The sequence below is a fragment of the Sarcophilus harrisii genome, chromosome 6, assembly GCF_902635505.1.
Source record: "Sarcophilus harrisii chromosome 6, mSarHar1.11, whole genome shotgun sequence".
Lineage (NCBI taxonomy): Eukaryota > Metazoa > Chordata > Mammalia > Dasyuromorphia > Dasyuridae > Sarcophilus > Sarcophilus harrisii.
The window spans coordinates 107237715-107264781 of NC_045431.1; the positions used below are offsets into that span (position 1 = coordinate 107237715).

General features: G+C 34.5%; 1 protein-coding gene across 4 annotated transcripts in view; it reads right to left on the minus strand.

Moving 5' to 3' along the window:
• Positions 1-4500: 4500 nt before the first annotated feature.
• Positions 4501-27067, minus strand: part of ASB5 (ankyrin repeat and SOCS box containing 5) — an 83616-nt gene continuing 61049 nt past the window's right edge. For all 4 annotated transcript variants that reach the window (XM_003773051.4, XM_023505843.2, XM_031941321.1 and 1 more), the window contains 6 exons: positions 20156-20235; positions 16822-16929; positions 14793-14943; positions 14500-14634; positions 9367-9558; positions 4501-4643 (listed from right to left, as the gene is read on the minus strand). In XM_003773051.4, the coding sequence (XP_003773099.1) occupies positions 4516-4643; positions 9367-9558; positions 14500-14634; positions 14793-14943; positions 16822-16929; positions 20156-20235 (794 nt within the window). In that variant the 3' untranslated portion in view covers positions 4501-4515. The remainder of the gene's footprint in view (positions 4644-9366; positions 9559-14499; positions 14635-14792; positions 14944-16821; positions 16930-20155; positions 20236-27067) is intronic.

Genomic DNA, 27067 nt, shown 5'->3' on the forward strand with positions numbered 1-27067 from the left:
GGATAGTGAAGAGTCGGACAGGAGTCACAAATGACTAAAACAACAACCATAGGAGAAATGGGAAATGTGCCATTCATCATTTACTTTTTAAATTCCAGGTTTAGTTTCACTGCCTATTTGAAAATAAATGTGAATAGAATTCTCATGAAAAAAATGAATTCAATGAGGCAGCTGGGTGGCCCAGTAGATAGAGCACCAGCCCTGAAATCAGGAGGACCTGAGTTCAAATCTGGTCTTGGACACGTAACACTTTCCTGGCTGTGTGACCCTGGGCAAGTCACAATTGCCTTAGCAAAAAAAAAAAAAAAAAAAATTCAATGATCACATTTAATTTAAAATGAAATATTAACACATTACCTTCCATATTAACGTAGATTTAGGTCTGGAAGGGACCATTAAGTCAAAGAATTCAACTTCCTTACTTTATACATAATGAAAATCAAGGCTTGAAGATGCCAGAAATTTAATTCCCAGGTCTTCTATTTACTACCTGTCACTTTTTTTTTCTCATTGGCAAAAGGAAAGCATTGGATTAGATGACCTTTGAGATCAGTTCTTTGAACCTATAACTTACCTGGGTCATACAAACAATGAATTTATAACCAACATATGAACTCAGGTCCTCTGAAACCAGATCCAATGTTCTTGTCCTGGAGCTCTGCTACTTTAGGACTAACACTGCTTTGCCCAAGTAGATGAAATAGATTCACAGTGCCTTGAAACAGCAAATTTTCTTCTTTTTTCCCCTCAACTGTATATTATTTTTCTAAATACATGTAATGTAGAGAGCCACAGACAGTGGGGAACTCTCAGTGAGGTGTAAGATCCTTCAACCCACAGGGAATCTGCTGACAATGTCTAGTTCCCCTCTCATCTCCCCTTAGGGGCATCTCGGCCTTCCTGAGAAGTCAGCATGACAACCTGTGTTCTACTTGAAGAAGTGATACTTGCAGCAAAGAGGCATTTTCATAATAATAGAAGGGTGCTTATAGTTAGCACATGTTCTGTGTCTGTGGTGATGTAATCTTACTATTATATAGTTGGCACATGCTCAGTGTGCTATGGTGGTACTATTGTACTAAGGTATTTAAGGCCGAGAGAACTTGAAATAAAGACTCCATATTTGACCATCCATGTAAGTACCTGCCTTATCATTCCTTCTTTAAGAACAAGGACTCTAGCTGGTTCTGAGATCCTCCAGAGACCTAGTCTGGAAAGTACATTTTGGCACCCCAACATGGGGCTGTAGAAAGCACACTGAAGTGTAAAGATAATTTTCAACATTCATTTTTGTAAGACTTTGTATTCCATGAATTTTTTCTCCTTTTCTCCTTTTCCTCACCCTTCCCTAAAACATAAATCTGATATGTTTTATATATATATATATAATACTTTTTAATATATTTCCATATTTGTCTCATGTTGTACAAGAAAAATCAAACCAAAAGGGGAAAAAAACAACGAGAAACTCAAAACAGACAAACAAACAAAAGGTGAAAACACTAAGCTTCTATCCACATTTAATCTCCATAGTTTTCTCTCAGGATGAAAATGGCATTTTCCATTCCAAATCTATTGGAATTGTCTTGGATCACCACATTGCTGAAAAGAGTCTGTCATAGTTGATTATCATACAATCTTGAAACAGCAAATTTTCAATAAATACTTGTTGATTAAATGAAATGAATATATTAAAAGAATAAACCCTATGTAATAAGGATATTTTCAGGTCTCTACCCATTTAGCATTTAATGTACAGTAAAGATACTCAAATTTGTTTATATATAATTACTTATAGTTGGAAAATCTGTATAATGCTAAATATCCTCAATAAAGTTTGAAAATTTTTTAAAAATATGTTGTGGTTTTGGTTATGTACATGGTAATTTTAGCTTTTCAAGAACATAAGAATCCAGAAGAATCCCAGAAAAAAAGAAATTAAAAACAAAAGCCCTTTGAGCTACTGAAATTTATCACAAAATCTACACTAAAGTTTATTACAAACTTTACTTTTAGGAAAAATTCCCTTCAAGCCCTGATTCACACTTTATTTCCTTTAATTGACACATAATTCTAACTCTTTATTTACCAACCCCAAAACAGATTAGAAGGCTCAGCAGGCATACTGGCAGCTGCAAGAATTAATCATTGACACACTGATAGTAAGAAAGAAAAACCATAAAATGTAGACAAGAAAATGTAGAGAGTTAGTAGCTTACAGCCATTTCATAATTTCATGATCCCCACACATTCTGTTATGGGATCCCATATGGGGCAGCAAACCACAGTAAAAAGCTGGGACACATAGAGCTGGAAGGGAGACCAGAAACCATCGAGTCACATTCCCCTTTATTTTTATAGATGAGGAAATCAAGGATGGAAGCTTAAATGATTTGCCCAGGGTCACCCAACCAGACAGGCAGGACTTTAATTCATCTTCCTAATATTGTGCCTTTCACACGTATCCTGAGTGTGTACGTCACTCCTGCTCATGATATGTGGACTTTTTGTGGCAAACTATGCTCAAGATTTGGGGATCATATTCTGTTGCTATTTTTCTTACATGCCTTTGCTTTGAATTAACCATATGCTCCAGCTAACCAGTAAAAACAAATACAGTGGAACAGATGAGTGAACTATGATTTCTAATGGTTACATATTCACTGAGCTTTGTACCAAGGGTAAATTTTTGGAGGACCCTTACCACCTCTCTCGCTATGTGAGGAAGTGTCTAAAGTGCTGCAAAGGATGGTTGACACCACCCCCTATAACCTACATCAGTGGTTCTCAAAGTATGGTTCAGAGCAGTCTGGGAATCTATGAAATCCTTTCAGATAGTCTACAAATTCATAATTAGTTTTTATTTTTAATGTGATCAATATCTATAACTATAACCCACATAAACAAAAACTCTTTGGACAGATCCTCAATCGTTTTTAATAGGATAAAGATATTGAGAACAAAAGTTTGGGGACCACTGGCCTACATTCTTACCATTTAAAAAATCTAACAGCTGAAGGTCTTTAAGAATACTATGTATGGGATAAAGAGATCTTGGAGGCCATTGATTTATAGTTAGAGACAAAGTGCGAAATGCTGAGTGTCTTTGTAACTTACTTAGCTTTTTTAAACTAAATTGCTGACCATTTGATAGTTCACAAAATTACTGATAGTATTTCTCGGGTGCTTTGTTAGCTGGAAAAATCTGAAATATCCACTTGGAGCTGACCGAATGTCCTTATTATAATAAAAAGATTATTATTTATTAAAACACATATGAAATCAATAATACAAAATTTTGAAAAAAATCAGAATTTATTAAGAATATTTTACATTTCACTCAAATATACTTACAACTTCAAGGGATGAATACAGTCATATTTACCCTTGCAGGCACCATTGGTATAGAAATAACCCCTCATATTCATAATTCCCCTCTCTCCCATCTCTATACCATTCATTCATTTATTGTGTATAAACATAACAAACACTACATTTTATTGTAAACAACAACAAAACACCATTAATGAGATTTGGATACAGTGTTGCAGATTTTGATGTCACTTTAGCTTATTAAAATAGTATTCTACTAGTATTTCTTTTTAAAACTAAGTAATTTTTCACCAGTTTCTTCTTAAAAAGTGTATCTTGCATTTTATTCAGTGCTGGATTGAATCCTCTGGAGACCGAGGAGTGTACCTTATGGCTTCTTAATTAATTTCACTAAGTGTCAGTCCTACCTGTTTGGCTTACTACCTCTGCTTCACAATTCCTGACTCTGTTTCTGGGTTCTTAAACTGATGTGTGTAAACAATGAGAAGAAATCTCTGATACTGCAGTCTGTCCCTCAGAAGGAAGAAATGTGACAGGTGAATGACAGGCCTGGAGATCCTAGCAGGTAACTCAACGGGCCAAGATAGTACGTCCACCCTGAATAAACAACACCTATTGTTTTATTTCTTTAACAAAAAAAAAAGCACTACAGGGAATTTCTTTTAATACAGTATAACTCAGATGCAAGATCTCTATTCCTTCCAAATTATGAGTCACAGTCTACAGTTATACAAAAACAAAGTGCAATAAACAGTTTCAGTAGATACAACTAAGCCACTAATTGGACATCTGAAGAAATATAGATTACATTTCACAATGTAATATAAATTGAATAGTTTTAATAAGCATTTGCATTTCTATTTCTGTTTGAAGATTAGATTACATGAATGGTAGAGGGTCTTTTTTTGTCCTATATAAACAAAAGTATTCTCTGGACTAGCTAATGAAATCTAGACCATATGGTGCCTCAATACATAAGATACAAAGAACAGTTAACATCAACCAAAATAATTCAACATCCAATTAGTAGATATTAAGCTATAGCTATCTACACATCTTTCCTGAGGGTTCTCACACTCTATTTTACCGTATCCCCAGGATATTTGGATAGGAAACATACAGCATTCTAGAGAACAAACAGCAACATTTTCTTTTTGAGTCATCAAGGGTGAGTTTACTGCTTTATCGGTATTGTAGGAAGTCTTTCAGGAGCTTTGGAAGCTGGAGCTGGGGAACAAGATGTAGTCTTGCTCTTCCTATGCAGTTGCGGATACACAGCCGGCAAAGTTGGCACAGAGAGCTTGGGGTAGCTATAAATAAAGTAGAAAAGGTTTTTGTCAACCAAGACCCATGTAGATTTTTCTGTGCTTCAACATTTTATCAAGCCCTTCAACCAAACATTACTCAACAGATGATATGCTCTATATCGTACATTTTATTGACGGGAGTTCAGATTTCTGGATAAAAATTGCCTCTTCAAGCTGAAATACAAGTGGGGGTTACACTCCTAATTTTCTGGCTTCTGAAAGGCAAGATTAGGAGATAATTTTACTCTTCAAACTGAGGATAGTATGTAAGTTTTTTTTTTTTTTTTTTAAAGGACTGTGTTTAGGCCAAAGGGGAAATTTAATCAAAAATTGTGTTTTTCCAAACTGTTCAGAGAAGCAGTGATTAGAAATGAAATTTACTGTAACATCTATATGTAAGCTTGAAAAGGGGAACATGTATTGTTACATTAAAAAAAAAAAAAAAACAGTACTAATAACTCCATTTTGTCCTTTATCCACCATTTTGTGAAGTTATGTTTCAGCTGTTTTAAGTCACTTGATTTTGGAGAAGTCATAAGATGATTCTGAATCCCACGATCTCTCTACTTAAGGAATGTTACAAAACGACCCCTTTTCCCTCTCGTATCAGTGTCTCCCATTTTTTTTTTTTACCAACAAGAAATCTCAATCTCTTATAGCCCTGTTTTCCTGTCCCTCAAAATTGTTTATTAACTGTGTAGAAACCAGTGGTTATTGATCTTGTCTACTGAGAACCTTGGTCCTGGTTTGTTTCTACAAGCATATGTATTGCTATGTATCTCTCCCCACCCCATCTTTCCCTCCCCTCCCCCCCTTTGGTCTTGATTTACTCAGTGTCTAGTATTAGGATGAGCACATTTTGGAGTTGAGGGTAGATCTGGACCTGTGATTTTGCTGGAATGGGAAAATCCCTGTATGTAAATTCTTTCCAGTAATACAAATTATCTAAACTTATACGCAACTTTATTCATTCATAATTTATAGTCTCAAGAAAATTATTAGCAAAACAGAGCACTTGAAGCACATCTTGATCGTAGGTCTTCTTGGCTATTACTTTTGGTCTCTCATTTTGCATACAGTAGATATTTAATAAGTGCCTGTTGAATTAAAGCAATACAAGTTTCCAGAAACTACTAAGCAAAGACTAAAACAGAATTACATGATATCCATTTCCAAAGTTCACAAACTGAATTAAGGACAGCTGAGTAGTGTAGCTGATAGAGCATCAGGACTGGACTCAGTATAGGTCTGAGTTCACATCCAGCCTCATTTGTGTAACCCTGGGCACATCACTTAACTCATTTGTCTCAATTTTCACATCTGTAAAATGGGGATAATAATAACACTTACCCCCCCAAGGGTGGTTGTGAGGATAATTAAATAATAATTATAAAATACTTAGCACAGTGAGTGGTACATAATAAACATTATTATTATTATTAAATGGAAAGAATATGATCAAGTAGTATAAAGGGGAAAAAATCAGCACTAGGAGTACAATATCCACATTGATTATAAGTATTTTTAAAGGATACATGAGAGAAAGTATAAGTAGAGATTAGTATGATATCACAGATTTGCATATTTAGAGCTAGAAAGGTCTTTAGTGATCAACTATTCTACCCTCATCAGACTGTCAGTCTTTTAAGAGCAAGGACTATCTTTTACTTTTTTTTTTTTTTTTAATTATTCCCAGCCAGTGCTTAGCACAATGCCTGGCCCATAGTAGATGCTCAGTATATGTTTAGTGACTCTTATATTTATAGATGAAGAAAGTGATCCCAGAAGCAAAGATATTTGCCCAAGATCAGATAGTTAGCATTATTGATATATTCATAATAAAAGCAAAGAATATTAAAATCTTTGTTGAGTTAAAGAATCAGAAAATCAATCAAGGCATCATTACAGACACAGTTTGAATCAAGATGTTTATCTGTTTTCTCAGAAAAATAACTCACATATTTCTTAGAAATTGTTCTTTAGAAAATAATACAGACTTCTAAAGTTCTTATATTTATGACAGAAAACAGTACTTATATTTCAACAGGATCATTTATTTACTACTGTACTTAATATTTAAAATAAAACAGAAGCCATATTTTGTCCTCTTCCTCAAAATTATTTCCTTTCTTTCTCTGATTCACAACATATTAAGTCAATTTACATTTTAATGGCATTTAGTTATATACATGGGCATTTATTTTGCTTTTTTGTGTTTGTTTTTTTAATTGCATAGCATTGTTGAAAGAGTTCTCCAATAGAGGTTGGAGGTGGGTGAGGTAGACAGAACATTATAACCCTGGTTCTACCTCAATCAGACTTTGGGATTCAATCTCCTTATATGCAAAATGAGAGGGATGGAGAGTATAGTTTCCATGGTCACTTCCAATTCTAAAATTCTTAGAATCTTGTGTTATTTTTGTGAATCATGTAATTCAACAAGTGAAAGGATTAAGAAGAAAGATGGAGTGAGTTCAAAATGAATTCCATGTTGGATTTATGAGGAGTTAAAAAAAATCATAGAATCCCAAGATGTTAAAGTTAGAAAGGACTCCAGCAACCATTTGATCCAACCCTCACCTCACTAAAAATCCCCCCACTAATGACATTAGCAAATGGTCATCTACTCTTTGCTTGGACTCTTGAATGAGGACAAATCCATAACCTCTTCTGCTTTGAGGTTGCTCCAATTATTAGGAAGCTAGACATATAGCCCACAACTGCCATTCTGAATCTTCTGTCCTTTGTGAGCAAGAAAAACAAGTTAATTCCTCATTCACTCGACAGCCTTTCCAATACCTGAAGACAGTTTTTCATGTCTCCCTTTAGTCAGGCCAAACAACCAATGATCACAAAGCTTTTCATTATCCCAGTTCACTCTGTTCTGGATACTTTCCAGATAATTAGGGTTCTTTCTCCTAAAATGTGGTGTCCAGAGCTGAATGTGATATGCCAAATATATTTAGGATCACTTAGAGAACAAATGAAGTCCCTTAACTGATTGTCTATATTCATGCAAAACAACAACAAACAACAATAATGAAATATATAAAATGACAATATACCCCATATTTATTAGGCCAAGTCCTATGTTCAAGAAAAGAATATTAACTTGTAAAAAAGTTTTGCAAAAGAAATCTTTTTGTTAAATCAGATGTCTCAATTTTTTATTTGTCAAACATAATCACTAAATAGAGACAATGACAACAATGTAATCTACCTTTCACAAGGAATAGAATCTGAGGAAATTAGTTAGAAAAATTCAGCTTAAAAAAGCCAGATTTCCTAAATAATAATTGCAAAATTGTCTGTAAAGAAAGGCTGTGGAAGAGATTTCCTTGCAAATCCTTAAAAAAGGATATACTTTTCTTAGTCTGTCTATGAAGGTTTTGGTGAAGTTTTTCTAGGGGAACAAATTAGATGACTCAATCTATGGAATCAGAGTATCCTTAAGTATTTAAAGACCATGGAGGCCAACTAAGCTAATCTTCAATTTGATGACTGACAACTGAAGAAGGTGTTGAAAAAATGGTCCAAGGGTCATCAGTCTCTGATCCAATAAGTGGCCAAAGTCTGTTGATAACACCTTCATAATATCTCTTAAAAACTCCCCCTTCCCTCTGACACTGCTACTCTGCTGGTGTGCAGGCCCTCATCCCTTTACCCCGGGACTATTGCAGTATCCTGCTGGTGAGTATTCCTTCCTACATCAAGTCTCTCCCCAATCCAATTCATCCTCTATTTAGCCAATAAAATAATTTTCCCAAAATGCAAATTCGATGATGTCAATGCTCTATTTAATAAATTCCAGCGGTTCCTTATTGCCTTGAAGATCAAATGCAGAATATTCCATTTGGCATTTAAAGCACTTCATAACCTAGTCTTCTACCTTGTCTATCTTGTTATACCTTACTCCAGGCTACATATGCTTCATTTCAGTGACTTTGGCCTCCTGTCTTTTCCATGAGCACAGCACCTCATCTCATGGCTCCAGGCATTTTCTCAGGTTCTCTCATGTCTGGGAACATGTGGGGAGCCTCATCTCTGCTGTCTGGCTTCCCTTAAGTCTCAACTTAAATCTCATCTTCCCAACCCCTCTTAATTCCAATATCTTCCTTCTGTTAATTATTTCTGTTTATCTTGTATAGAGCTTGTTTGTACATATTAGTTTCTATGTCATTTCTTCCACTAGACTGTAAAAGCTCCCCGAAAGCAGGAATTGTCTTCTGCTTCTTTTTATACTTTGCACAGTGGCTGGAACATTGTGATCACTTAATAAATATTTGATTAATTGATGATTGTGGCAAAGGAATTTTTCATGTTTTGGGTATGTTTTCCATTGCATTCAGTGCCATTTCCAATCTTCCTATCTATATCTTGCCATTTAACCCAGATGGCTTTGGAGGGGAAGGTGAGTCAGGTGACCTTGCACTGTGTCCCTCACTTAAATCCAATTCATTTGCATATCATGGCACCACACTACTGATGTCTTGGTACTTTTCAAGAACGAAGGACAAACAACAACAACAAACAACAACAATCTGTTCAACTTCTCCACTGGAACAATATTTCAGTATTATAATTTTCTATGAATTTAAAAACTGCAAAATATATCACATTTATTCAGTTTTCCTACTTGAAATTTATAAATATATGAATAAGTCATGGACTTAAAAATTGCAAATATTTTCAGGAGTATACATATAAAAACCTTTCTCCCCCTTACCTTCCTGCTGTAGCAACATCCTCTCAACCAAGCTTCTAGGAGTAGCTACATCCACAGGCCGCTGAAACTCTGTATTTTTAGCATTGATATCAGCCCCAAATTCAAGCAGAATACCCACAATCTCTAAGCTGGACTGTTGAGCAGCAGCATGTAATGGAGTATCCCAATACTTGCCTTTTTGAACATCAGCACCTATATATATGGAAAGGAAAGGATGGAGAAAAGACTATTAAAATCCTAAAAGCTCTTAACTTTTATATTTGTAACATAACCAACCCTAGGTCTAAGCAAATCATTCTCTATGGAAGTTATGAATGGTTCACATAATTTCAGGAGTTCAGTATTATGACCTTAAGTAGTTTTGTAAAAAACATCCCTTTTATTTCCTCTCCTACTAATAATCAATCAGTTGACAAATATTTATCAAACATTTATGGGATAAAGCTTTGGAGATATAAAGAAAGAGCAGAAACAGTCTCTACTCTCAAAGAGTTTATTGGGGAGACTACAGGAATATGTTTGTATTTATACATTTCTACATGCATGTATACGTATCTGCATATACATATCCACAGACATACAAAACACACACACACACACATATATATACATAAAAATGTATATATGTGGATAGCCCTCCCACATACACACATATCTCTTTGTTTAATTTCTTCACTGGAATAGCACTGCAGCATTATATTTTTCTATTAATTTGAAAACAAAAATATATTGCATCAAATCAACCAGCCTAGGAGTGATAGGGACTAGTATCTAGGGACTTGGAAAAGGCTTTCTTATGGAGGTAATACAGTAACTGAAACTTGAAAGAAGCCAGAGATTCTAGAGAATTAGGAGGGGAAAACACTGAAGGCACAACAGGCAGCTAAATAAAGGAATTTCTATTTTATCCTAAGGATAGTAGAGAGTCACTAGAGTTTATTGAATAGGGAGGATAAAATCCCTTTGACACATGTGTGGAGGATGGATGAAAATTCACTCAGAAGTCTTTTGTAATTAACCAAAGCAACAGATGATGAAAACTTGAGGCAGGATGGTGGCTCTGTGAATGAAGAGAAGGGGACATATGTGAAAGGGGACATTTGTTCTAAAGAAAAAATTACAAAGTTTGGCAACAGATTGGCTATGTGAAGTGAGTGATAAGCTGAGGATGACATCATGGTGGAAAACCTGGGGGGAATGGGAAGATAGTAGTGCTCTCAACAGGAATAAGGAAGTTCTGAAACAGGGTGGGTTTTGGAGAGAAAGATAATGGAATTTATTTTAGATATCTCAAGTCTGAGATGCCTAGGACATTCAATTTGAACTGTTCAACAAGTGAGGCAACTGGAGGCTCAGGAGAGTAGGGCTAAATGAACAGATTTGAGAATAATCTGCATAAAGTTGATAACAAAACCTGTGAGAGCTAATGAGATCACCTTTCATATAATATAGTGTAGAAGTTCTTAATCTGGAGTCCATGGATAGATTTCAGGAGATCTATGAACTTGGATGGAGAAAAAATATATATCCTAATTTTCAGAATCCTTTAGCTAAAATTTCACATTTCCTTTATCAATGTAGGGAACAAAACCTTCTGAGTCCATAGGTTTCACTAGACTGTTAAAATAAGTCATGACTTCTCCTTCCAAAAAAAAGGTTAAGAATTCTTAGTATGGAGGAAAAAGAGAAGAAAGTTCAGGACAGATCCTAGATCTTAATTTATAAAGGCGAAGGTCATCCACTGTATATGAGGGCCATTGTCAATCATATTGACTTTTGTCTTGCCACTGGGACTTTAATGACTCTGGAAGAAGTTCTGCCTTACTTAAATTCAATTTATACACAAGTCAAGACATCATGCTCATGATGTCATTGATTTTCTTTGAGAATGAACACAGTTAATGGACGTTCTATGGATGAAGATCTAGTAAAAAAGATTGAGAAAGAACATTTATATATGTTGAGACAGAAGAGTCACAAAAAACCCATCTGGATGAAGAGGCTAATAATATCAGGTACTGCATAGAGAGGGTAGAATGAGGGGAAAAACCCTTGGATTTAGCAATTAAGAAATCACTGGTGAACTTTGAAGAGAGCAGCTTCTGTTGAATGATGGTGTTGGAAACCATACTGCAAAAGTGGAGCTTCAGGGCTAAAAAGCTTTTTCCAAGAAAGTTGACTAAAAGAGGGAGAAGAGACATAGGAAAATAGCTTTCTGGGATAGTACATTTTAGTGAGGGATTTTTAAAGATGGAAGCAACTTGTGCACAGAAGTGTACTAAACTGGGAGCTGTGGAATGCAAAACAGTCTTAATGATTTTTCCACCTCCTTAGCACAATGCTCTGAATGAATAGGTGCTGAATTGATATTTGCTTGTTGATCTGCCTTGAATTGACTCCCACTATTCATTTACAATACAGATAATTTTTTTAAGTCACAAAGAATGAGAATTTTAGAAAAAAAAAGTCTTTCCTATTATTGTATTATTGTCTTGTTTAAGCTGATAAAGCATAGATTTAAAAAAAATACTTTGAAAAACTTATCTTCATATGTGGAAAAGCAAACTCTACATCAAAAATAAAGGATATAGAAAAGTCAAGTGACAAAAACATTTAAGAGGCAGACTTGAATTTTTTAAATCTCTAATGTGTGATTTGAAGGGGTATAACTGCATACCAACAAAGGGAGTAACTAATGAGTGAAATCAGAGCTCCATGAAAGTATTTCATGGATACTGATCCCCTGTAAATGCTCAGGAAGGTAGAATCCAAAATGAGATCTCTTTCAAATATTGGGCCACAGGTGAATCATAAATCCTATTCTAGTTGGAAACTGGGAAGCCTTTATTCTACTTATCATCCTGTGTTTTTGGGCAACTGACTTCACTTCTTTAGCCTTTTCCCCCCTTTGATCTGCAAAATGCAGATGCCAACAGTTCCTTCCCCATTCTGCCTCATACGGTTATCCTAAATATCTAATTAGGTAGTATATATGAAATTACTTTGAAATTTAAAGTGCTACAGGCAACCAGGATAGCTTTGAAAATTGCATGTTAAACTTACTGTAGACTTAAAAGCCAGTTGTATGTAATATAAATATGCAACTTTACCTTCTTCTTCTGTTCTATGTTGTATATGGAAATGCTTGTTTTATTTGGTGTCTATTAAATTCAGGAAAGACAAAAAGGAAAAAGAAAAGAATCGGGGAGGTGGTGGGAGGAGGGAAGGACAATGATTTTTGTTTCATTTCTTGGAGATCTTTCTAATAGTTATAAGTCTTGGGTAAATCTGCCATACCAAAGAGGCCTTAATACTCACTGGCCAACAAGGGTGTGTAAAGATGTTATTATTTCAAAAGTAGAGCTGGGGGAAATTTTTTTTTAAATAGCATTTTAATGCTATTTCTGAATACATGCAAGAGATAGTTGTCAATATTAACCTTTGCAAAACCTTATGTTCACAAGTTTTCTCCCTCTCCCCTCCTCCCCAAGCAATCTGATATAGGTTAAACAAGTGTAATTCTTTTAAACATTTAGGAAATTTTTTTTATGGAAAGTTAATACATATATTCATTGTTACTTTACAATTTCATGAACAATAGTCTATTATATTGCATTGGGAATTATTTTAATTTTCATATTGAATTTATCATAAATGAATTCACTTTTTATTACATTAAAGTATAACCACATTATTGTTCCAAAAATAATTTTTCAGCTTTTGAAATGGCTTCTCAAAAATAACCTTTGGTATTTTTAAAAAAAAGTTTCTGAATATCTAAATAAAATTACTCTGCATATATATTTAACTTTTCAAATTTTACTATTTACATTTTCTTTAAGAGGCTATCTTTCTATTATGTTTGTGTATTATGCATGTATGTATATATATGCATATGTATATGTATAAGACTCAGGCAAGACCTCTTTTTTTATAAGTGTATGTGTATATAAATGTATATACATATATAAAGATATACACACATATATATGTATATTTAAGCTCCAAGGCAAGGTCTTTTTAGGGCAGTATGAACCTATCAGTTTGGCTGGAATGGAGAATTTGTAGAAGGAAATAATTGGAGATAAGGTTATTTAAGCAATGGGTAATTGTCCCCAAAGATCTTGTATTTGGCTTTGGTTGGAATTTAATCTGACAGAGGCAGCTTTGGCCCAGTTGTACTCAGTTTTTTTTTTTTTAATTTTTTTATTTAATAGCCTTTTATTTACAGGATATATGCATGGGTAACTTTACAGCATTAACAATTGCCAAACCTCTTGTTCCAATTTTTTACCTCTTACCCCCCCCACCCCCTCCCCTAGATGGCAGGATGACCAGTAGATGTTAAATATATTAAAATATAAATTAGATACACAATAAGTATACATGACCAAAATGTTATTTTGCTGTACAAAAAGAATCAGACTCTGAAATATTGAGTTGTACTCAATGTTAAGCAATTATTTTATATCATTTCCCAAGAAGCCATAACCAGGAAAGAGAGGGCTATCTCCCAAATCAATTTTTAACTGTTGATTCCATTTTGGATTGAGTAAGAGAAGAATTATGTTTCAAGCCTTGATATAAGACTCAAGAAGAACAGGAATCTGACAGGTCAATTGAACACTGACATGCACAGTAAAAATATTTTCACTAAAAAGTTTCTATTAAAATAAAGTATTAGGTGGGGCAATACACAGAGGGCTGGTCCTAGAGTCAAAAAGACCAGACTTCAAATCTGACCTCAGACACTTACTAGCTGTGAGACCCTAGGTTAGTCACTTAACCTCTGCCTGCATAAAACTGGAGAAGAAAATGTTGAAATACTCCAGTATCTTCATCAAGAAATGCCATGGATAGCTGGTCTACAAGGTCAAGACACAACTGAACAAGTGAACAATAAAAAGAAATCTCAAAAGCAATAGATACATGGAAAAATTGCTGCCTGCCAAAATGTATATTTTTTAAGGAAAGGTAATACATATATTCATTGTTACATTATAACTTCATATAATGGAAATAATGGAAAGCACCTTGATATAGAAATACAGAATATATAAATATATACACATGAACATATATGCAAATACAAATATATCTATCTTTCTACATACACATATAAAAACAATTTACCTGCATAAAGAAGTTTTTGGATACAATGGTATTGCTGTGCCATACAAGCCACATACAGAGGGGTTCCCAGGTGAGGAATGTCTTGGTCAACATCTATACCCCAGGATATCAGAGCTTCTAGACATTCACAATGACCTGCCAATAGAAAAGATGGAAGAGTTTATTCTCCTGAAGAATGTACCTTCATTGTCCACCTCCCTTTTCGTGGAGCCAAAAATGGACTGTACTGTTTGAACTGGTCTGTCTTACTTCTTCCCATTGGACTACATACATCTAGGATCCTGATGGCATACCTCTGCTGGCTGCCTCGTGCGTAGGTGAGGGAAGGCATGATTCTAGCTGAGCTTTGGCACCGTACTCCAACAGAAGCTCGACACAACTGGCACTTCCTCGGGAGCATGCATTGAATAATGGAGTCACACCATCAATTGTAGTTGCATTCACCTACAAATCAGAGAAAGCTAAGAATAGGACTGAGAAAAGAAAATATGATAAAAACTTAAATGTGAAAAAAAGTTCAGATGGAATGAAGTCCTTTTTAGAAACCAGAACTAGCAGGGGTCAATTTTCCAGTAATAAATGCTTTATTGAAGTAGACACCATTTAAAATTCCTATTGTTTTCTCTTTTGTTTCTCATCAATTACCAGTAATGATTCTGGTAGGGCATGAGACTGAACACTCTTTCCATCTTCAATATGTTCCCTCTTTTTGTGGATTTAAACATCTAAAAATGTATTTTAGAGATAGACATGTAGAGGTCAATTTTAAGGTTAATTTTTGCAATAACTGAGAATGAGTGACAGAATCATGTGAATATAAATATTTCTGAGTCAAACAGAGAAAGTAATTGGTTAAGAAAAGTGAAAATAGATGACTGCTTAAAATGTGATAAAAAAAAAATGGGATGATCAGTGCCAGATTAGAAAAGCTAAATTGAGGAAGGAGGAATTCATCTATCCAGAAAGAAGTCTGGGAATTCAACTCAATCCAATCTGTAGTGACAAGGGCCAACCATATGCAAGGTGTTGGGCTGTGTGCAACAGGGATAGAAAAAAAAATGGGTTAAGACTTGGTTTCTGTCTTCAAGAAGGTTATAGTATGGGAAAGCATTAAAGAAATACAAATATGTCTAAAATACAAAGCAGAATATGGCCAATCTTGCTGAGATTTTTTTTTCTTTTGACTGCTTCTGTGATTTCATTGAAAAAAATTCCTTTTACCAAAGCAGAGCAGAACCACTCAGTCAATCAATAAGACCTCTATTAAGTGCCTATTATATGCCAGGTTATGTGCTAAGAAGCTGGGGATTCAAAAACAGGCAGTCCTTGCCCTCCAAAAGCTTAAACTCTCCAATTTATTTTAAGAGAATTATCTGGCTGCACTGAAAGCTTAAGCTCCTTGTCCAGGCTCATAACAAGGTGTATAGTTATACAAGGGAAATGTTAGTAGGGAAAGGCAAAGTTGGAGGAGGAAGAAGTTCTATCAGGTTAGGAGTTTCAGTGAATATTTCATGGAGGAAATAATAACAACAGAATGAACTCCAACAATAAGCAGCTAACCCATGCTTAACATATATTGGACTACTTGCCATCTAGAGGAGGGTATGGGGGAAGGGAGAGAAAATTGGAACACAAAGTTTTGCAAGGGCTAATATTAAAGAATTGTCCATGCATATATTTAAAAAAATAAAAAGCTTTAATAAAAAATAGCAGCTAACATATGGTGCCTATTATGTGCTGGGTACTGTGCTGATTTACACTTTATTATCTCATTTGATCCTCACAACAACCCCAGGAGGGCAAATGTTTTGTCTCCATTTGCAGATGAGACAGAGGTTAAATGATTTACTTAGGATCACTCACTAAGAAGTGCTTGAGCTGGATTTGAAGTCAGTTCTTCTTAATGCTAGGCCCAGCACTCTATCCACTACACCACTGGCCTTGGAGGTGGAACTGAATGCTAAGTAGGTTTTTGAAAGGTAGAGAAATAAGATTAAGTTATTCTAGGGAGAAAAAACAGCATAATGAAAAGAACTACAGTAGAAAAAAGCACAGGGAGCAGCCAGCAGTCTAGTTGGAATAGAATAGAAAAACAGAATAGAGAGAATAGAAAAGAAAAGAGGAATTACTGGTGAAAGTTAATGAGGGAGTCAGAATGTGGAGAGCCTTGAGGAATTTTCACTCAGTTCATGAAGCAAACAGAAACCACTGATTTTGAAAAGGGCTATAATCAGAGCTGAACATGAAGAGGAATCTAGCAGGAGCCACAGAAAATGACTTAAGAATGGAGGGCTACAGGATGTTTTCAAAAAGTCTACTTACGTTGGCGCCGGCTTCAAGAAGAGTCCTGGCACATGCGACATGATCTCCCAGACAGGCTTCATGCAGTGGAGTGACATGGTCGATGGTCACTGTGTTGACATTGTATCCCTAGATGTGATACAAAGAACTTTCAAAGATGAGATGGAAAAAATTTAGCCCAAGCCAAGGCAGTTGAGAAAATCTTTGTTAAAGAGATCTGAGACTTCTAAGATTTCAGCAGCAGGGATTATTTTGTTGGGAAGAAATGTTTCATGTAACATTTAGGCTAAGTTGAGACAGTGCACATAGTAGGTGCTAAATGTTTATGTCCCCCACCCCCACCCACATCAGAATGAGCTATATGACAACTTGATACCTATTGTGATAGCACTTTTCAGACCAAGGCTTGGTTTGAATCCAGCTATGATCCTGATACTTTGGGGAAAAAAATACCATGGATATGTTCTCTGTTCCTTTAACTGAATCTAACAGAATGTGATGGTGCTGTTAAGTATCCTCTAAGGATTTGCTAAAAATCAGAAATATTTAATTCTGTAGAAGTGAGGTGCTTGAGAAATGCCCTTCAACTGTAAATGTATTTTATATTGTCTTTAAATGCAACATAAGATAATCTTAATAAAACTTGACATTTTAAAAAATGTGTTTGGGGATCTTTGGGCTTCTATAATTTTTTCTTTCTTTTTCTTGCCCTACGGGGTGAGGAGAGAGTGCTTCCTGGTGATTGTTTCTTGCTTAAGCAGGGGCTATAATATATAATAATGGTGCTCCAGGCAATCCAGGGTAGGAACAAATCTCATATGTGTAGTCCATTTCTTTTTCAATTACAATAAAAGCAAAATAACTGAAGCATTCTTTAGCTCTAGTTATAAGCAAACTTTATTCAGAGTAACTGTAGAATTAGTGACCTATTCTTAGACTGCCCAAAGCATGAAGTTTTCCCATGTTTAGAGATAAGGACCTTAGGAATCACCTAAGCCAACCCCATCATTTTATAGGTGGATAAAGAGCTGATGCTGCTGAAATTAATGGTTCACTTAGCTAATTACTGGCTGAATCAGGACTAGAAAGAACCTAGCTTTACTACTTTATTTGGTCTCCTCATACCACAATGGTAGGATGGCATAGTGGGAGGACTATTGGACTTGAAAGCTGAGTGGCCATTTATTAGTTATGATGGAGGAAGGAAAGACATCAAGCTCTTTACAACTCAGAATTGTCATCTGTTAAATGTCATTAATAATGTATGCAACTAACCTATCTTACAGATGGATATGAGGAAAATGTTTGTAAAACTTATATCAGGTAAACCTGTATTACTATTAATAATAACAGCTAATATCTATATAGCATTTTAAAGTTTGCAGAGCACTTGACTTCTACTATCCCACTTAATACATATTATTAACTTTATAACTCACTGGTAAGCATATTGCCTTTGATGATACTATAACTTTAACATATTCCCATAGATGACACTATATTAAAAGTCTGTTTAGGAGTTTGATCAGATTTCTATTAGACTTGAGCCATTCTTTTACTACCATCTTCCCAATCACCCAAAATCAAAATGTTGGTATCATCCTCAACTTTTTATACTCCCACTACCATATGCAATCTTGTCAAAGTCTATCAGTTTTATTTTTAAAATCTCTCTTGGACATGTAGCCCCTAAACCCACTTCTCTGACACGGTCTCCACCTTGAGCCTTCATCACCCCATGGACTACTGCAACCAGCAGATTGGTTTCCCTGCTCTGGTCCATACTCCAAAGTAATTGTCCTAAATGTGGGTCTGACCATGTCACCACACCTTCTCAAGAAATTCCAGTGGCTCCTATCAAACTCCATGATCAAATATAAATTACTCTGTTTAGCATTTTAAGCCCTTCATCACGTTCCCATACTCCTTTCACCCTTGTATTTTTCCAGTTTCTTATACTTCACATTCCCTCCCTCCCTATTCTCTCTTTGCTGCTGTTCTAACAAGACCATTTCTTGACTAGATGGTTTCTTTGGCTGTCATCCATTTGTAGAATATTATTCCTTTTCATCTCTGCCTCCTGATTTTCCTGGCTTCCTACAGTCCCAGAAAAAGGGAGTTTTACAGGAGGCCTTTCCGGTTTCCCCTTAATTCTGGTGCCTTCCTTTTATGGATTATTCCAATATCATTCACTATATATTGCTTGCTTGTACATAATTATTTGCATGCTGTCTTTACATTTAAACTGTAAGCTCCTCAAGATCAGGGTCTGTCTTAGATTTTTGTTTTTGTTGTTGTTTCTTTTTGTTATTTTAATCCCCAGAACTCTGTACTGTGCCTCATACATAGTAGGCACTTAACAAATATTGGTTGATTGATTGAAGCACTGTATATGTGTGCTACTATCTACTTTATGGCTGAAGCAGATGGAGATGTCTATATTAGAAAACAGAGGCTGAAGAAGTTAAACAACAGAGTTTGGGCTAAATATCCTTCATTCTTTCAACCAATCCGCTAAAATATGATAAGGAATCCTTTTGATATCCTGATTTAATTTTTGTTGGAATATTGTAGTTTATCAATAAATGTATTTATTAAAATATGACACCCAGAACTCTTACTAAAGTATTCCAGATTCAGTCTTACCATTAGTCAATAATAATAATAATTAGCAATAATTATAATAATATGTAATATTTATAATAATAATAGTTTTTTAAGATCATTTTAAGGTTGGCAAAGCACTTAATTATCTCATTTGATCCTTACAACAATCCCAGAAGGAAACTAAGGCTTAGAGTGGTTTTGCCCAAAGAGGAAAAGAATTGAAGGAAAGAGAAGAACAAAACTTTTGTTTTTAAATATAAACAAGGACTACCAAGTTATGTCATGAATTAAACTTATTTTTCCTGGCCCTAGAGAGCACAACTAAGGCTGTTGGAGGAAGTTACAGAAGTAGATTTTAGCTCAACAGAATAAAAATCTTCCTAATAATCAGAGCTCCCCAAAATCTGTTTAAAGATCAAAGTTCATCATTTCAGGAGTTAATCATTTAAGCACTTATGAGTTTTCTTACAGGTAGGGGTTAGACTAGATCAATCATTCAATACTTTTTAATTATCTATTAAGTTCCAGGTACTGTGTTAAGTGCCAGGGATACAAAAAGGAACAAATGTCAGACCTTGCCCTCAAGGAGCTTACACTTTAATGGAGGAGCTTACCCTGTAGCTCCTTCAGATCATCAGAAGCCATGATTCTGAATGTTCTGAACAGCCTAGCACGTAAATAATACTCAACAAAGTACTTCATCATATGGAAATAGGAATAGTTTTAAAGGATTCATGTCATCTCTTACCTGTGACAGTAAAGTCTTCAAAGCAAGTAGACGGCCTTGACTTGCTGCTTCATGGAGGGGTGATCGATCTGCCCAAGAACCTACCAAAAAAAAAAAAAAAAAACCACCAGTAAACAAAAATTCATGAGTAAAATTTTAATCCCTGTTAATAATTCTCTGTTATCCTTAAGGAGAGACAGATTTAGAAGGCAATAAAGTGCCCAAAATATCTTTGCTTATCTTGGAGAATCCTGGATTAAATTATTCCAAACTCTGCTATAACTTTCTAGATATGTTCCCAAATTGAAAAGGATCTGTTAGCATCAGACCTGTTCTGCTTTCTCTAGGGACAAGTCTTACAACCATAGTAACCATCACCTGAACATTATCAGTGTGCTGATTTTGCTGAAGAATTTCTTGATTGTTAAAAATTAGTGATTTACATTAGAAAAAAGCATTTCTCTACAATAATTGAGACAGGTTGAAAATAAAGGAGCAGGTCAACAGAACAGATTAGATAGAATAAAAAGAATCAGAAACAATGAAACTCAATAATCCAATATTCAATAAGTCTTACCATATAGATTATGTAGGGGGAAATTTTCACTATTTGATAACAACTGCTGGGAAAAGCGATTAGTCTGGCAGAAATTAGCTTATAGAACAACATTTTATGACATATTCTACATTAAATTCAAAATGGAAATATGACCAGAACATTGAAGATTATACCATTAAAAAATGAGAAGCAGCATGTAATATATTTTTCACATTTGAGGGCAAGAGAAAAAATTTTAACCAAACAAGATTCAAAGATTAAAGAAGTTACAAAATGTAAAACAAACAGCTTCTTTTGCAAGAACAAAATTAATGCAACTAAAGTAAGAAGGGACATCAATTTCTATTAAATGTCTCGAAAGGATCTGATATCCAAGATATATAAATAACTAATAGAAATACAGTAAGACCAAAACCCATTCACCAATTAAGCTCCTTTCAAAGGAAAGGAACAGATATTTCTTAAAACAAAATTATAAATTATTAATAATCTGATGAAAGAATACTTCAAAGCACTAATGATAAAAGAAATGCGAGTTAAAATTTTAATTCCTCAAATTATACACAGCAAATTGTCAGGTGACAAAATATGGTAATAATCAATTTTGGAAGAGCTGTAGAAAGATAGGTATACTACTACTCCAGTCACTCTGAGTAGCAAATAATAATCATGGAAGAGAAAGAATTCTATTGCTAGGCATGTACCTCAAAGAGATCAATGATAAAAACAAAGGCCTCAAACACACTAAAATGCTTAGAATTGCACTTTTGTTGTAGCAAAGAACTGGAAACAAATTAAATGTCTATGGACATGGACATGGACAAGAGTTGTACAAGATGAAGATATGTGACGTCTTATCCACAGCAAAGGAAAGAACCCATATCGGTGAGATGATTTATACATTGAAATAGTAAAACAAAGCATTTATATCTAATAGCCTCACTGTTTTACACTCTGATGTTAATTCACCCTGTTCTTTTGGTGCCATAAAGAGTAGGCATCTTTATGGAATTTCTGACTAGTTTAAACCTGATTTAAGCAGAAAATCACTCAGCTTGCAAGCCACTACAGATTAAAAAAAAAAAAGATTCAGAAAACACAGTTTACAAGAGAATCATAAATTTATAGCTGAAAGGGGTTTTGATTCTATTTAGTCCAATACCCTTTACTTTAAAGCTAAGGAATAGAGATATGGAGAAAACACTTTTGTAGGCTTCACACTGTCAGTAGCAGCCTGTCCCTGAGAAAATTGCCCTGTGAGACTCTTCTATTGGCCCTAAAAAGACTGACACAGGCCTCTCTGCCCATTTGGTATGTGGCTTTCAAAAAGCAGGATTATCAGAGGTTTTTTTTTTTTTGTCCTAATATATTTCTATTAATCGTTTATATATCTTGGATACCAGATCCTTTCAGAGACATTTAATAAATACAAAGATTTTCCCACCATTTGACTTCCCTTCTTATTTTAGTTGCATTAATTTTGTTCTTGCAAAAGCTTTTCAATGTCATGTAATTGAAATTGTCTCTTTTACATTTTGTAATTGTCTCTATATCTTATTTGTTTAAAAGAAGAAGTAAAATCCTCTTCTTTCTTTAGTATTAAATCTTTAGGACAGGGATTCTTAACATGGAGTCCACAGACTCATGACGAGATTCTAGAGGGCCCATGAACTTAGGCCAGAAAAAAAATTATATCATTCTATTCTTTTTCTTCTTTATCTTTTTTTTAAGATAATAGCTTTTTATTTTTGGCAAATACGTGCAATTGATAGTTTTCAACATTCACCTTTGCAAAATCTTATGTCTCAAATTTTTCTCCTTTCCTTCCTCCCCACAAGTAATCCAATATAAGTTAAACAACATCTTTATTTTCATTAACTTAGCATTTTCTTTAATTATTTAAAAACAATATCCTTATAAGAAGTCCATGGGCCTCTTTTTACAAATTGTAAAAAAGGATTCATGATGTAGAAGGGGTCAAGAATCCCTGCTTTCAAAGGTTTCTTCCTAACAGACTTAAGTAAGCTCTATGAGAAACAATTTCAGGGATACCTAATACAGATTTTTTTTCTTAAAATTATATCATCTTGGTATTAACAAACTGCTTCCTAGATTGGGATACTACGCAGCAAAAGAAACAAGAAAATCTAGTGTATCGCCAGAACTAAACTTTTCCATACAGAAAGTGACATTTTAATTTTTACTCGTTTCATGGCTTGAAACATGTATTTCCCACCATTTCCTTCTTATTAGCAATCGCTTAACTTAACTGCTTAAGTAATAGCAGCAGCTGTAGGATAGAGCTTGGATAAAACCAAGCTGACACCTATTTGAAGGAAGATTTTTATTTTTATCCTTAAAAGGTCATTGTACACCAGATAGTAATAGGAAGCATGCCAGCAGCTGGTTCCCTTCCTAAAGGAGGCTCCAGCAAAGAGTGATTGACCCTGTTGTTACGACTCCTTGAGTAACAGCAGATTTTGGCAACGCTTGTCCACTTGAATTATCTCCAAGAGTGTTTTAAATTTATGATATTAATGGTGGGGATAGTTAGAAATTCTTTTTCTGAAGAAAATCGGGACTTTTTGTATCAACAGACCCTGTGACATTTGTGATGTAGAATCTGGAAATGGTGTATTTGAAACAATGTCTCTTAGATTTTTCTTTGTTTTTGAAATACTGGATCAGAAACATAAAGCTGCAGTTAGCAATAGTAATTGTAAAAAGAATTTCAAAACAAGTTTCTCTGATAAGATCTCATTTTTCAAACATAGAGGGAACTGAGTTAAATTTATAAAAAATAAGAGCCACGCCCAATTGATAAATGATCAAAAGATATGTGTCCAAAGGGCTACAAATTCATGTCTATCCTTTGACCTGACCACATCAGTAGTAAGCAAGAATACCAAAACAGATTTTTTTAAAAAGGAAAAATAACTTCTACGGATAAAAATATTCATAGCATCTCTCTTAGGGGGAAAAAAAATTAGAAATTGAGGGAATGCCCATCAATTGGGGAATAGCTCAGGATTATTGTTGTATAGGAAATGATGAGCAGGATGAGACAAACAATTTGAAAAGTCCTTCATGATTCAAGCAAAGTGAAATGTACTTTATACAACATAATAGTGATGTTCTGGGATAACCAGCTATAAGACTGTGTTATTCTCAGTAGTACAACCATCCACAATTACTCTTAAGGACTTAAGATGAAAAATCCTATCCATACCCGGAGAAGGAATTGATTGTCTCTGAATATAGATTGAAGCTTTCTCTCTCTCTCTCTTTTAAACTTAATTTTTCTTGAGGGTTTTTATTTTCATTAGGGTGGTAGATTTTTGTTTTCTTTCACAACTTGAATTTTACAGAAATGTTTTGTACAACATCACAAGTGCTTTCTTAATTGTGGTTGGGGATAAGATTAGAATTCAAAAATTTTAAAAACAATTGTAAAAAAAGAAATTTTTCATGTAACGGGGAAATTACTAAATAAATAAATAAAATAAAAAAATAAAAAAAAAGAAACATCAGGCTGAGTGAGCTTTTTTTTCTATAGAAAGTTAGTCTTGTATAATGGATAAAGTGATGGGACTTAGGAGTCAGGAAACCTGTCAAATCCTATGTGAGATACTTTATAGCTATGTAACCCTGAACGTGTCACTTAACTTCTATGGGACTCAATTTCCACATTTGTAAAATGAAGGGAATTGGCAGTGGTGACGTCTGAAACCCTCTGCAACTCTAAATGTATGATCATATAGAAACTAGTTATTTCTCTGTAGCTTAAAAAAATTAAGACAACTTTCCAAAATCTCCCAATTCTGATGTGAATCGCCTCCATCAAAACTCTGTGGACCTGAGCTACTACTGAAGAACAATTTTCACAGTCATTTCAAAGTCTGATGAGAACAGTAGGATTCCATGGAACATTATTTGGGAAATGATAGTATAATAGAAAGACTCTGAGGTCTTAGAGTTATATGTCTGTTTCCCAGGTGATAGGGGCTTATCACCCAATTTAAAAGTAAGGGATTTATTTTATCTTTTCTTCTTTGTGCTCCCTACCTTAGACAGTTATTCTGACAAAAATGTTCTATAGAAAATAAAGGTGAGCAGTGAGTTACTGTTCTGTGGAATAGGAGGCGTCTCAGATTAAGTCAATTTGTTTACTTGGTTATTACCTAGATATGGGCCAAAATAAAAACTGAGGGGTAAGCAGTTCAGTAATTGCACTGAATTCCTTTGGGTTTCTCTTAGTATTTCATTTTCTTATTTCACTTCTCCTAAAGTAAAACCCTTTATTTCAAAATAGTAATTTTCAGGAGGGCCAGAAATCATCTGTTTTGTTCCAGGACAGGGATTGAAGTTTATACAAGAAATTGGAAACATGGAGAGTAATGGTCTGAAAGACATATCTAGGGATGTGCTGCCACTGGCTTTCATAGGCTTAGGATGACATCTGATTGTTAAATTTTCAATGTGAGCATTTGTACCTCAGAAATCAGCAAATGCAACAAGACCTTGATCTACTGTTTTGTTAATTGTCTAGACTTAAGTGATGGAGAAAATGTTAATAATGCAAATGAAACTTAAAAGTATGTTGTCTGTACCAGCATACCAGTCGTGTGTGTGTGTGTGTGTGTGCATGTGTGTAAAACTCACAGGTGTAAAGTCACAGATCTCAAATGATCACAGAATTCAAATGATAACTTGAATGACAACTTGAATTATCTTCCAAAGAAGACTGTGGTGAAGATAATATAGTTTTAAAACTTTTTTTGGGGGGCAGGGAGGAAGTGTCAATGGATACAGCACAAATAGGAGAAAGCATAAAAAAAGTTCCTCGTTAGCCATTAATTAGCCAAGGAATGGAATTCATGAGAAATCACCCAGTTGCAGTGTTCTGGTTAATCAAAAGTTACTGTTATAGTTTTTGTGGGGTTCAGTGCTTTCTTTTCAATGCAAAATTCTTGTCAGGTAGCAAGAATATCAGTAAATATTTCATGACTGATGGGATTTTTTTAGACTTACATATTAAAGTGGAAAATTATAGCAATATTAAAAATATTTTTTAAAAAATAACCATTGTGATGCAAGTTTCATTTTGAGAACTGCCATGGTTAATTTTCAGTCTCCATAGAAAAATGGTTTTTAAAAAGTAAAGGAATCTGGTAAATAAAAAATGATTCATAAGCACCTGGATCTTGTGTATGCAATTTGATTGCAATGAGAAAATTTCAAATGATACATTAATTATCCTTTTTTTGAGAGTGTTTCTCTTATTAAAAAAATTAAGGCTCAGAAAGTGGCACATCAGTTTTCATCAAAAAAAATAAAGCCTATTTATGATGGAAATTACATTAAACTGCGGAATAATATATTGATGCTAAGTCTCTGAAAATTTGTTTGCATGGCATTTGAGCACTGAAAAAAATTGTTACTTAACTTGCCAGGGCCACATAACCAAAGTTATGTGTAAGATGGGTCTCAAACAGAGCTTGTTGGCCAATGCTGTGTTCCTTATTCCATGCTGCCTCTAGTGAATCCCTGGCAAAACTACCAAGTCCATTCACAAAATAGTCATTAAGTGCTTCCTATATAAAAAACTCTGCTTAATAAGTAATAACTTAAATAATTAATTCTAAAATATTTCTCTTAATGAAAAATGCATATTGTAATTATGGCATTTGTTAGGACTGATTTTTTTTATGTTGTCAAAATTGAATCAATTTAATTATCTCTAGACTAGAACTAAAAGATAGTGTACAGCATCATTCTATTCCATTCATATTACTTACTCTTCCATTGTCCCTACCCATTATGGCAGCTAACCAGTTATAGCCCTACAAAAGGATAAAGAGAAGTACTAGAAGAAATGGTGATTTCTCCAAATATTCCTTCAGGGACCATTATGAAGATCTGAAAATGACAATAGGTCTAGCCATGTTATTTGTAGGGATTTCAGTCAAAAACATTGGGTTTGACTTTTCCACAATATCAGTGTGGTCTATAGGCACAAGAATAGAAATTAAAAGAAGGAAGAGATGGGCTTATAGAAGAATTATTAAAAAGGACAGAAGAAAGTATTTTATTTCACTCTTCACTCTACTCCCATTTTTTCACATGTTGCCTGCTTACAACTTGATTTGGATTCTCTGTCTCTAAAATTTCAAATATCTCCATGAGTCCATGATGTTATATTTGGTATCATATCTGGGAGCAGTGCTTTCCATTGTCAAGAATGGATAAAGAATTGGATATAGCAATAACAATCACAAAAAAAACATGTTGAACTCGATGGGCAGAAGGGCACATTTCCATAAACCTGAAGTGACATTTTATAAGGACTTGTAGAGAATGGGAGGATCCCATAA